This window comes from Schistocerca gregaria, chromosome 4 (assembly GCF_023897955.1).
Source record: "Schistocerca gregaria isolate iqSchGreg1 chromosome 4, iqSchGreg1.2, whole genome shotgun sequence".
Classification (NCBI taxonomy): domain Eukaryota; kingdom Metazoa; phylum Arthropoda; class Insecta; order Orthoptera; family Acrididae; genus Schistocerca; species Schistocerca gregaria.
In genome coordinates, this window is record NC_064923.1 from 541,396,649 (window position 1) to 541,410,619 (window position 13,971).

At 39.2% G+C, this 13,971-nt stretch overlaps 1 protein-coding gene across 2 annotated transcripts in view; it reads right to left on the bottom strand.

Moving 5' to 3' along the window:
* Positions 1 to 13,971, bottom strand: part of LOC126365990 (trans-Golgi network integral membrane protein TGN38-like) — a 64,007-nt gene that overhangs the window by 39,466 nt on the left and 10,570 nt on the right. The window contains exon 2 of one of the 2 annotated variants that reach the window (XM_050008806.1): positions 1,209 to 2,279. In XM_050008806.1, coding sequence (XP_049864763.1) covers positions 1,209 to 2,279 — 1,071 coding nt within the window. Of the gene's footprint in view, positions 1 to 1,121; positions 2,280 to 13,971 lie in introns of both variants that reach the window. The other variant, XM_050008805.1, reaches the window with a different exon arrangement.

Here is a 13,971-nt window from a genome sequence, read left to right on the forward strand (position 1 = left end):
TTGGGTCGCTCTTCAGAAAATTTGGAAATATGGAGGTCAAACCCTACGGGAAAGCATCACATAGAGGCCGAAATGTGTGAGACTCCTTTTAGTCGCCTCTTACGACAGGCAGGATTACCACGGGCCTATTCTTACCCTCGAACCCTTAGGGGGGAGGGGGCTCGAAGTAAAGCGACTTCTGGCTCCACTGGCACAGAGGTTCACAATGCAGCTGAGACAATCGTCACTCAGAACTCTCAAGATACACAAGATATGGCCCAGCAGACGTCTCTCAACACAGCTGTGATGTGCACACAGGCATGCTTAGCAAGCCACAGACACCAGCGAAAGCCAGCACATTCACACTGTAATGATGGTGAGATTTACGGGCAGCACTGGCAGTATAAGTCATGATGAATTTAATGACAAAAGTAGCACAACAATTTTACTTATATTCCAAGAATAAATGCAATCACTGCTATTAAGCTGCTGATTTGAGTCAGTTAAAATTTAATATGTTAAGAGAATTGAATTTACTATTATGCTTCCCTTCCTGAACTTCACAAACTGCAAGTCACTTCAATTTCATCTTGTTCAGAGATTATTATTATTATTATTATTATTATTATTATTATTATTTTATTATTATTGTTGCATCTGTGCAAACTTTTGCTGAATTACTTGACAATGTTTTTAATGAATTCAACTTGTGGCAATAACCTCAGGAATTTATTTTATCCTTTAATTTCCATTTCATTTCATAGCTATTCATGCCTGTGTATCATTAAAGAAACAATTTGATTACTCCCACCCACAGTTCCATTGCTAAGCCAAAAATAAAAATAAAAAGCATTTATTAGTTCTGTTGCATACACTTTAACTAGCATGGCTCAGCATGAGGGAGATATCTAGACAGGTAACTGACTAGCACCATTTCTCACTCTCTTTAATAACAAGGGGGTTATCACAAAATGATGCTTTAATGTGAATGCAGCTAATTAACTATGCTGTTATCTGGATGGGACACGTTCCCTTTGTTTTCACAAGGCAAATATTTTTATGCAACAGAAGCATTTTAAGAACTGTATATACTTTATCGATAACAATATCATGCAAATTCTACAATGGAGAAAGAAACTTACCTACATCAAAGGCATCAGAATCAGGTGTGCCATAATCTAAACCTGTTCCTCCACCACTAGGGTACCCTGTGTTGTCATTTGACTCACCATCTTCTGGATTGTGCATGTCTTGTTCTTGTACACCAGCTCCTGTATTCTCTGTGAACTGCATTTCCTCACTGACTGCCTTCTGTGTACCATCTCTGCCCGACTGTTGTGCAGTTTGAGAATTTTCATTTGTATATGCTTTTCCATTATTCTGACTTGTTGTTTGCTCATCAATATTGCTCTTTGGCATTACTTCAGTTATGCTACTAATTTGTATGTCTGCTTCCTCCTGTGGGGGACTTTCTGTTTCTTTATGCTCAGCTTGTGACTTTTGGCCATTAACAACACCTTTGTCTTCCTCGGCATTTGGCACCTGGGAAATACTTGCCCCTTTCTGATAGCCTGTATCTACTTTATTGGATGTTAATCTATCTCCAATGGTACTGATCTTTCCTTGCAAGTTAGGCCCTGTTGCAGTAACCTGGTCATTTTTATTATCACCAGAACTGTCGGGCAATGCAACTGAAGAATGCTGTGGTTTCTTTTCCCCAGATAGTGTGTCCGATTTTCCCTGGTTTTCATTTTCAGTTACAAATTCTCTAGATTCATTTGATTCCTTCTTTGGGATTTCAGTTTTCTTCATTGTGTTACTGACAGTATTAAAGTTTGTAGTGGTAAAATCATTCCTCTCCTGTGTTCCACTTGAAGAAGGTTCATCCTTCCCTCCAACTGCAACTGGCATCCTTTGTCCACTAGTCACCTTTGGCTTCTCTTTAACTGAGCTCGGTCCTGTTATATTTACCTGTTGTGTCAGTCCATCAACTGCTGACGTCAATTTTGTTCTCTGAGACGTTTGTTCCTGGTGGTTAATTTGTGTCATTTGTACTGGAGATTTATCATCTCCATGTGATTTTTGTTCTTTAGATGCCTGTGCCTTTTCTTCATCAGTTACAACACCTTTACCACTGGCTTTCGGTTTCTGTTCATCAGGAATTCTATTGGAAACTTGTCCCATAAAATTTCTTGACTGCTCAGAGACTCCACCATCATCGTTATCTGCTTTTTGACCAGGTAGTGTAGTTGAAGGCGTTTGAGCACCACTTCCAATACGATTTTCTTTGGAATGACGACCTGTAAAAATTAAAATAAATACAGTTAATGATGAAAAGTTAAAAAAATCATCATAGAAGGTCTTCAAAAACAAATTTCTATCTTCACCATAACACTGAACATGATGATGACAGCAAAAACACATCGTAAGTATAATTTATCACATCCACCAACAAGCAAAACATTAAAGTTACAACACTGCCCCTATCTCAGCATTCACAGGACATGGAAAAAGCATTTCTGTAACCATAACTTTCAGCACCTCATCGAAACAAATAGGTCTGTCACCGCAATATTTTACAGAAAATCAAATTATCAATTAGATGATGACCATCTACAAATAAGCAGTACTCATCCAAAGATTATCTTGTTTGCACACCAAAGGGAATAAAACAGTAGAGCCTAGAGGCTGTCTACTACCTTCTGTACATATAACCAATTATGAGTCCTTTACACTAAGTCAAGTTCATGCACAGGCTCTGTTAAGGCAAAAATATTTGGTGTGAACAAACATAGATCTGTTCATGTAACAATGAAGCACTCAGCTGAAGTGATTTAGAGAAACACTAAGTACTTTATTAGGATGGATAGCCTCAGATTCTATGTCTACATTTATCATGTATGACAACGAAAACAATCAATTATTGACAAAATGATTCAACTGGACAGATTAAAAAAATCCCTTCTGCTTGAAGGAGTCACTGGCTCTGAAAAGTTGCCAATTACAATAGTCTTTTATGTGTGTGTTCTGCCACCAGTTAATGAGTAAATTTTTTTATCTATCCAATTAAATAACTTATCATTTAAGAGTATTATTTCACCACTCCAAGATAATCTACGTCAGTATGAATGATACCATCAAACACCAGCAAAATACAACTGTGCTTATTAAAATAAATCTCTTTAATGTTTGCCCAACAAAGACTACACACACATCTGTATTGCTCTTGGCATTCTTGCATCCTTTCCTTTCAAATCTTTCTTCCTCCAAGCTACAAATTATGCATTCTCCTCAGATGTAAGACAAAAACTTCAATAAACTTCAGTGTACATGGGATAAACATGAAGCTCTGTTATCAAGGGCAGGGACTCAATTCAAATTTGACAAGAAACTTAATTTTTTAAGACTAAAAATCGTTTCTACAATAACAGGCCACTTAGCTGAAAGTGGCAAGTTAGTGGTTAAAGTCTTAAATGTTGTCTTCAGGCAACTGTCAGCAGCGGGTATATGTTTCAGGAACCTCATAACACTTGGTTCCATTAGAAAAATTTATTAGTTTGCCACTGGTTTCAGGCAACAACCGTAATCTGGCACAAAAAAATTGGCTAATGCAAGGAACATGTCAATTGTGCTGAACCATAAAATCACTGCAGCACTCAAATTCATGAATAATAATAATAATAATAATAATAATAATAATAATAATAATAATAATAATAATAATAATTATTATTATTATTATTATTATATAGGATAACATCAACTTTCCCAATCAGCAGCCTTTGTCATGCACACAACACGAAATTGGACATGTTGTTCTATATTATTACTGAATTTGAGAATTAATACGATTTTTATGGTTCAAAATGATTGGCATGTGTCTTGCATTAGCCATTTTTTCATACCAGATGATGGTTATTGACAGAAATGAGTAGCAAATTAAGAAATTGTTCTAATGCAACCTAGTGTCACGAGTTTCCTGTAAAATAACAACAGCAGGCCTATTCCACGTGACATTTGCATTACATTTTAACACATTTCAAATTACAAAATAAAATTTCTATTTAAGCAATAACACACTCTCTGTGGTCATAAAATGGAATAGACAGAAATATAATTTTAATAAAGTCAAATTATTGAAACGTTCTTTAGTGCTGTGTAAATAAGTGAAAATTTGTGTGTGACAAAATGGGACAATCTCACTGTAGTAAGATACTGGCATAAGAACTCCGCGATACTACAGCCGACTGGATTCCAAATTTTTTATGCTTCATAAGTCAAAAGGCCATCTGCACTAAAAATCTTCTATTCCCATATGTTATTTCAATATTAAAATTATTTCTTCTGGCAACATAATGGGTCAAACACTGTGACAGAATGGGAGTAGTACCATAGAATTTCAGATTAATCTGTTTTATTTTGAAAGTTTCCAAACGAATGCGTATACTTTTCTTTTTAGCCAAAAGTATACCAGCCTATGAAATATTGGTGTCCAAGCCACAGAATGAAAACATATGTTGATGCTTAATCTCAGGCATATGAAATCTGAAGAATGTTATACCCTTGTAACCATGCTATATTTTCACTGGAAGTGTAAATTTAGAAAAAATAGACGGCTGCTCGCAACAAAGAAGGTGATGAGTCGCAAGCAGGGCAAATAAAGAAGACCGCAGAAATAGTTAACCTTTCCGACAAAGTCCTTCTTCAGAAATAGGAGCACTCACACATTTACACAAGCACAATTCGCACATACATGGCCACTGCCTCCAGGTGCTAGGATCCCACTCAGCAGTTGCTGAAACAACAGGGACAAAAAAATGATCAATTGAAAAAAGAGCTAATAAACTTACTTAGACAAGCAATACATAATCTAGCATCACAGATCAGTTTTGCCAACTTATCTGTTAGAGAGACCACAAAAATCATAAGGTAATTAAAAAGTACAATTGGAGTCACTAATGATAGAAGTCAAATTTAATCTTCTTCTGCACAGCTACATCACACATTCTCTGACAGCCAATGAGTGTTCAGTAATGTTTTAGTGCTAAGTGACAAATCCTGCATAAGCAACCGAGAGACAAATTGCAGGGTACGTGATTTCTTCAAGTGCAAATCATGCGCATGCATGTACTGCAACTGTCACTTGGAATCAGCCACCGTGCAGTGCCCATCCATGCCTTGATGTGCCGAACCACCATCGTTCATGGATCGAACTATAGTAACTCTTCTGGCTACGACGGTATCTCAGCCAAAATAGAGAGCTCTTGTACTTACTTGGTAGTACCATCACCGAGTTACCTCTGCAACCAAAGTACGCATCGGTAACACAAATATACACATATGTGGAGCGAAAAAACAGATCTCTAATTGTAGACTGCCCCTTGTGTTCTAAAAATTTTGAAATAGTTTTTTTATGACAGAATGCTGAATCATTCTGAAAATAACTTCTAAAGAACAGCTTAGTTTGGCTTCCACAGAGGCTTCTCTACTGAAAATGCAATACATGATCTTAAAAACTCTATTCTCCTATAACCAGACAAAAAGATTCTTCTGTGGGCATTCTCTGTGATCTTTTGAAGGTCTCCGGTTGTGCAGGTCATATCTTAACAACAGAAAACATATACTAACTCTAGCAAACAATATGACACGAATAAAATTAAATTCCAAGTGATGAAACATGGTCTCAGATAAAAAAACAATAGGGAAATGAAATCAGTCTGCAGAGGAGACTACATACAAAACACTTGTGACCCATCACATCTTTGGGAACTGTATCAAATAGGAGAGGGGTTATTGAATGTATAAAGGAAAGGGCAGCACAAATACACCTGGTGACAGTGACCGTGTGTGTGTGTGTGTGTGTGTGTGTGTGTGTGTGTGTGTGTGTGTGTGTGTGTGTGTTTTTCCCTACTTCGGAAAATTGACTTTACCTGTAAACATTTCAGCAGTCCCTTTCATTGTGCTTGCAGTGACTCAATGCATCCTCTAAAAGTGGTGAGCAGCAATCTATTCCTTCCGTTTTTATGTTATTCCATCTTGTTTAGGTGTGAATTTGGTGGATTAACTAAAGCATTCCATACCACTTCAACTCATTAGCAAACCTATGCTAAACTTCAGATTATGCTACATATCATTCTGTTTCCACCCCCAAAACTTCCAAATCTAATATAGGTGCAAAACAAGTATTGTCAATATCTCTTTCTGTTTACGTAGATATTGATCTCAAAAATAGCATCATCATTATATTATGGGATGAAGTTGGCACCCAGTATATGTAGGTTCAGCTGATTCAATCTACTGTCTGCAACATTCTTTCTTGAGGCTGTTACTTCTTGTTCATCAATGTATACTGTTAGAATTCTACTTATGAAGAGTATAACTGACTTTTTGGTTGCAAATTTTCAGCAGCATTGGAACATACACATAAATTTTTCTTTTTTCACACTCATCTAACTTCATTATTTAGTGTGTGCTCAGCAATCACTGTTGCTGTTTTTCCTGAAACAAAGTTAAAATCAAAAGAATTTCTGGCGTGGAGTACTCTTCATAAATTATGATGTAAAGTGATAGCACTTCCATACAGTGTGCAGAGTGTGTGTCGGTACTGCGTGGATATCATGAATAGCACCATCAAATAAAGACTTGTGCTGCTGAACTTTATCTTTAGGACACAATGTCACCACAACTGATTTTCTCTCTTTTTAGCAATCTCAATCCCATGAAAGGACACTGCATTTGAAACCCGACATTTTCCACCAAAATCTGCCTATTATACCAACACCGATTTCACTACCAGCTCCTTCAAAACCATCTTTTCAATGAACTTACTAGCATGCTATGTTAGGCCAATACTATATAGAACGTTATCACTGTAACCATGCTGGGGCCAGTCATAACTGAAGAAATGTTAAGAAAAACTTGTTGTTTCTGTTGTTGTCATTGTCATTGTTGTTTAACTGGCCCAAAGACTGGTGTGATGCTGCTCTCCGTGGTAGACTGCCCCACGCAAGACTCTTCATCTCTGCGTAACTACTGCAGCCAACATCCATTTGAACTTGCTTGCTATGTTCACATCTTGTCTCCATATACAGTTTTTACCCCCTCCGCACACTTCATTCCACTTCCAAACAAACAATTTCTTGATGCTTCAGAATGTGTCCTCTCAACTGACCTTTTCTTTCAATTAAAGTGTGATATAAATTTCAGTTCTTTCCAATTTCATTCAGTAGCTCCTCATTTGTCATTCAATCTACCCATCTAATTTTCAGTATTCTTCTATAGAACTTTTCAAAAGTTTATATTTTCTTCATGTCCATTTTCACTCCCATACCAGGTTACATTCCTGACACATACCAGGTGATCAAAAAGTCAGTATAAATTTGAAAACTGAATAAATCACGGAATAATGTAGATAGAGAGGTACAAATTGACACACATGCTTGGAATGACATGGGGTTTTATTGGAACCAAAAAAATACAAACGTTCAAGAAATGTCCAACAGATGGCGCTTCATCTGATCAGAATAGCAATAATTAGCGTAGCAAAGTAAGACAAAGCAAAGCTGATGTTCTTTACAGGAAATGCTCAATATGTCCGCCATCATTCCTCAACAATAGCTGTAGTCGAGAAATAATGTTGTGAACAGCACTGTGAAGCACGTCGGGAGTTATGGTGAGGCATTGGCGTCGGATGTTGTCTTTCAGCATCCCTAGAGATGTCCGTGGTTTATTAAGTTTTCAAACTTATACTGAATTTTTGATCACCTCGTGCTTTCATAAAATATTTCCTAACATTTAAATTGATATTACATGTAGACAAATTGCTCTTTCGGAATAGTTTTCTTGCTACTGCCAGTCTGCATTTTATATCGTCTCTAATTTGCCCAAGATAAGTTACTTCACTGCACAAATAGCAAATCTCATCTATCACTTTCAGTTTATTTCCTAATCTAACTCCCACAGCAACAAATAATTTCATTCAATTATCTTTACAAAACTGAAGAAACTGCAAAAAGGTGGAAATTTAAGGAGATAGGACATGGATAAACTAAAAGAACCAGAGGTTGTACAGAGTTTCAGGGAGAGCATAAGGGAGCAATTGACAGGAATGGGGGAAAGAAATACAGTAGAAAAAGAATGGGTAGCTTTGAGGGATGAAGTAGTGAAGGCAGCAGAGGATCAAGTAGGTAAAAAGAAAAGGGCTAGTGGAAATCCTTGGGTAATAGAAGAAATATTGAATTTAATTGATGAAAGGAGAAAATATAAGAATGCAGTAAATGAAGCAGGCAAAAAGGAATACAAACGTCTCAAAAACGAGATCGACAGGAAGTGCAAAATGGCTAAGCAGGGATGGCTGGATGTTAGGATGCAGAGGCTTATCTCACTAGGGTTAAGATAGATACTGCCTAAAGGAAAATTAAAGAGACCTTTGGAGAAAAGAGAACCACTTGTATGAACATCAAGAGCTCAGACGGAAACCCAGTTCTAAGCAAAGAAGAGAAAGCAGAAAGGTGGAAGGAGTATATAGAGGGTCAATACAAGGGCGATGTACTTGAGGACAATATTATGGAATTGGAAGAGGATGTAGATGAAGATGAAATGGGAGATACGATACTGCGTGTAGAGTTTGACAGAGCACTGAAAGACCTGAGTCGAAACAAGGCCCCCAGAGTAGACAACATTCCATTGGAACTACTGACGGCTTTGGGAGAGCCAGTCCTGACAAAACTCTACCATCTGGTGAGCAAGATGTATGTTGTTGTTGTTGTTGTTGTTATCTTCAGTCCTGAGACTGGTTTGATGCAGCTCTCCATGCTACTCTATCCTGTGCAAGTTTCTTCATCTCCCAGTACCTACTACAACCTACATCCTTCTGAATCTGCTTAGTGTACCCATCTCTCGGTCTCCCTCTACGATTTTTACCCTCCACGCTGCCCTCCAATGCTAAATTTGTGATCCCTTGATGCCTCAAAACATGTCCTACCAACCGATCCCTTCTTCTAGTCAAGTTGTGCCACAAACTTCTCTTCTCCCCAATCCTATTCAATACCTCCTCATTAGTTACGTGATCTATCCACCTTATCTTTAGTATTCTTCTGTAGCACCACATTTCGAAAGCTTCTATTCTCTTCTTGTCCTAACTAGTTATCGTCCATGTTTCACTTCCATACATGGCTACACTCCAAACAAATACTTTCAGAAACGACTTCCTGATACATAAATCTATATTCGATGTTAACAAATTTCTCTTCTTCAGAAACGCTTTCCTTGCCACTGCCAGACTACATCTTATATCCTCTCTACTTCGACCATCATCAGTTCTTTTGCTCCCCAAATAGCAAAACTCCTTTACTACTTTAAGTGTCTCATTACCTAATCTAATTCCCTCAGCATCACCCGATTTAAATTGACTACATTCCATTATCCTCGTTTTGCTTTTGTTGATGTTCATCTTATATCCTCCTTTCAAGACACTGTCCATTCCGATCAACTGCTCTTCCAAGTCCTTTGCCGTCTCTGACAGAATTACAATGTCATTGGCGAACCTCGAAGTTTTTACCTCTTCTCCATGAATTTTAATACCTACTCCAAATTTTTCTTTTGTTTCCTTTACTGCTTGCTCAATATACAGATTGAATAACATCGGGGAGAGGCTACAACCCTGTCCCACTCCTTTCCCAACCACTGCTTCCCTTTCATGCCCCTCGACTCTTATAACTGCCATCTGGTTTCTGTAAAAATTGTAAATAGCCTTTCGCTCCCTGTATTTTACCCCTGCCACCTTTAGAATTTGAAAAAGAGTATTCCAGTCAACATTGTCAACAGCTTTCTCTAAGTCTACAAATGCTAGAAACGTAGGTTTGCCTTTTCTTAATCTTTCTTCTAAGATAAGTCGTAAGGTCAGTATTGCCTCACGTGTTCCAACTTTTCTACGGAATCCAAACTGATCCTCCCCGAGGTCCGCATCTACCAGTTTTTCCATTCGTCCGTGAAGAATTCGCGTTAGTATTTTGCAGCTGTGACTTATTAAACTGATAGTTTGGTAATTTTCACATCTGTCAGCACCTGCTTTCTTTGTGATTGGAATTATTATATTCTTCTTGAAGTCTGAGGGTATTTCGCCTGTCTCATACATCTTGCTCACCAGCTGGTAGAGTTTTGTCAGGACTGGCTCTCCCAAGGCCGTCAGTAGCTCCAATGGAATGTTGTCTACTCCGGGGGCCTTGTTTCGACTCAGGTCTTTCAGTGCTCTGTCAAACTCTTCACGCAGTATCGTATCTCCCATTTCGTCTTCATCTACATCCTCTTCCATTTCCATAATATTGTCCTCAAGTACATCCCCCTTGTATAAACCTTCTATATACTCCTTCCACCTTTCTGCCTTCCCTTCTTTGCTTAGAACTGGGTTGCCATCTGAGCTCTTGATATTCATACAAGTGGTCCTCTTTTCTCCAAAGGTCTCTTTAATTTTCCTGTAGGCAGTATCTATGTTACCTTTAGTGAGATAAGCTTCTATATCCTTACATTTGTCCTCTAGCCATCCCTGCTTAGCAATTTTGCACTTCCTGTCGACCTCATTTTTGAGACGTTTGTATTCCTTTTTGCCTGCTTCATTTACTGCATTTTTATATTTTCTCCTTTCATCAATTAAATTCAATATTTCTTCTGTTACCCAAGGATTTCTAGCAGCCCTCGTCTTTTTACCTACTTTATCCTCTGCTGCCTTCACTACTTCATCCCTCAGAGCTACCCATTCTTTTTCTACTGTATTTCTTTCCCCTATTCCTGTCAATTGTTCCCTTATGCTCTCCCTGAAACTCTGTACAACCTCTGGTTCTTTCAGTTTATCCAGGTCCCATCTCCTTAATTTCCCACATTTTTGCAGTTTCTTTAGTTTTAATCTACAGGTCACAACCAATAGATTGTGGTCAGAGTCCACATCTGCCCCTGGAAATGTCTTACAACTTAAAACCTGGTTCATAAATCTCTGTCTTACCAATATATAATCTATCTGATACCTTTTAGTATCTCCAGGGTTCTTCCACGTATACAACCTTCTTTCATGATTCTTAAACCAAGTGTTAGCTATAATTAAGTTGTGCTCTGTGCAAAATTCTACTAGGCGGCTTCCTCTTTCATTTCTTAGCCCTAATCCATATTCACCTACTATGTTTCCTTCTCTCCGTTCTCCTACACTCGAATTCCAGTCACCCATTACTGTTAAATTTTCGTCTCCCTTCACTATCTGAATAATTTCTTTAATTTCATCACACATTTCTTCAATTTCTTCGTCATCTGCAGAGCTAGTTGGCATATAAACTTGTACTACTGTAGTAGGCGTGGGCTTCGTATCTATCTTGGCCACAATAATGCGTTCACTATGCTGTTTGTAGTAGCTTACCCGTATTCTTATTTTCCTATTCATTATTAAACCAACTCCTGCATTACCCCTATTTGATTTTGTGTTTATAACCCTGTAGTCACCTGACCAGAAGTCTTGTCCCCCCTGCCACCGAACTTCACTAATTCCCACTATATCTTACTTTAACCTATCCATTTCCCTTTTTAAATTTTCTAACCTACCTGCCCGATTAAGGGATCTGACATTCCACGCTCCGATCCGTAGAACGCCAGTTTTCTTTCTCCTGATAACGACATCCTCTTGAGTAGTCCCCGCCCGGAGAACCAAATGGGGGACTATTTTACCTCCGGAATATTTTACGCAAGAGGACGCCATCATCATTTAATCATACAGTAAAGCTGCATGTCCTCGGGAAAAATTACGGCTGTAGTTTCCCCTTGCTTTCAGCCGTTCGCAGTACCAGCACAGCTAGGCCATTTTGGTTAATGTTGCAAGGCCAGATCAGTCAATCATCCAGACTGTTGCCCCTGCAACTACTGAAAAGGCTGCTGCCCTCTTCAGGAACCACACGTTTGTCTGGCCTCTCAACAGATACCCCTCCGTTGTGGTTGCACCTACGGTACGGATATCTGTATCGTTGAGGCACGCAATCCTCCCCACCAACGGCAAGGTCAATGTTTCATGGGGGGGTTAGGGGGGGGGGGGGGGCAAGATGTATGAGACAGGCAAAACACCCTCAGACTTCAAGAAGAATATAATAATTCCAATCACAAAGAAAGCAGGTGTTGACAGATGTGAAAATTACCGAACTATCAGTTTAATAAGCCATAGCTGCAAAATACTAACACGAATTCTCTACAGACGACTGGAAAAACTAGTAGAAGCCGACCTCGGGGGAAGATCAGTTTGGCTTCCGTAGAAATGTTGGAACACGTGAGGCAATACTGACCCTACGACTTATCTTAGAAGCTAGATTAAGGAAGGGCAAACCTACATTTCTAGCATTTGTAGACTTAGAGAAAGCTGTTGACAATGTTGACTGGAATACTCTCTTTCAAATTCTGAAGGTGGCAGGGGTAAAATACAGGGAGCGAAAGGCTATTTACAATTTGTACATAAACCAGATGGCAGTTATAAGAGTCGAGGGACATGAAAGGGAAGCAGTGGTTGGGAAGGGAGTGAGACAGGGTTGTAGTCTCTCCCCGATGTTATTCAATCTGTGTATTGAGCAAGCAGTAAAGGAAACAAAAGAAAAATTCATAGTAGGTATTAAAATCCATGGAGAAGAAAAAAACTTCGAGGTTTGCCGATGACATCGTAATTCCGTCAGAGACAGCAAAGGACTTGGAAGAGCAGTTGAACGGAATGGATAGTGTCTTGAAAGGAGGATATAAAATGAACATCAACAAAAGCAAAACGAGGATAATGGAATGTAGTCGAATTAAGCCGGGTGATGCTGAAGGAATTAGATTAGGAAATAAGACACTTAAAGTAGTAAAGGAGTTTTGCTACTTGGGGAGCAAAATAACTGATGATGGTCGAAGTAGAGAGGATATAAAATGTAGACTGGCAATGGCAAGGAAAGCGTTTCTGAGATGTTGATTTCAAAGGGGAGGGAAAGGGACGAAACTGCGAGGCCATTGGTCCCTTGTTCCCAGTAGAACAATTATCCAAAGGAAAGAAGAAAACAAAGAATACCTATGTCACAATAACAGGAGAAAGGAAGAACCAGAAGGACAACAATGGAGAAAACAGGACAAGAAAACCACAGAGACACAAGAAGGGAGAATGGACTAAACACAAGAGAGCAGATTAATGGCTGGCTGACCATGAGAATAAAAAAAGGAGAAGCCAGTCACTCTGCAACACATTAAAACCTCCAACCTAAAAGCCCTTGGGTGGAGGACACAGAGGGACAAAGGACATGAGCTAAAACTCTGATCAAATGATAAATCCCACCCTCACGAATAAAACGTAAATCTGAAGTTGCTGTTGAGACACTGTCACCAACACGGAAGGTAGGGTGCTGGGAAAGTTAAACCACCGCAGAGTGGCTAAAAGAGGGCAGTCCAGCAAGAAGTGGACAGCCGTCTTTTGGGAGCCACAGCAACACTGAAATGGGTCCTCGCGACGGAGGAGGTAACCATGTGTGAGCAACATATGGCCAATGCAGAGCCGGCAAAGGACAACTGATTCCCTGCAAAAAGCCCTTAGGGAAAACTTCCACACATTCGCTGTCTCCTTAATGACATGCAGTTTGTTGTGGATACTGTTATGCCACTCCATTTCCCAAAGCCAAAAAACCTTGCGGTGGAAGACAGAACACAGGTCAGTTTCAGCAATGCCCATCTCCAGGAGCGGTTTCCACGTAGCCTCTTTGGCCAGCCTGTCAGAAAGTTCGTTGCCTGGGATTCAGACGTGACCACAGAAACACCACTCAACGACTGTACTGTTCTGGGGCAGAGATGGACTCCTGGATGTTCACTATCAAAGGGTGGCGAGGGTAGCACTGGTCGATAGCTTTTAAGCTGCTCAGGGAGTCATAACACAGAAGAAATGACTACCCAGAATAAGAACGGATGTACTGAAGTGCACGAGATATGGCTACAAGCTCTGCAGTGAATACACTG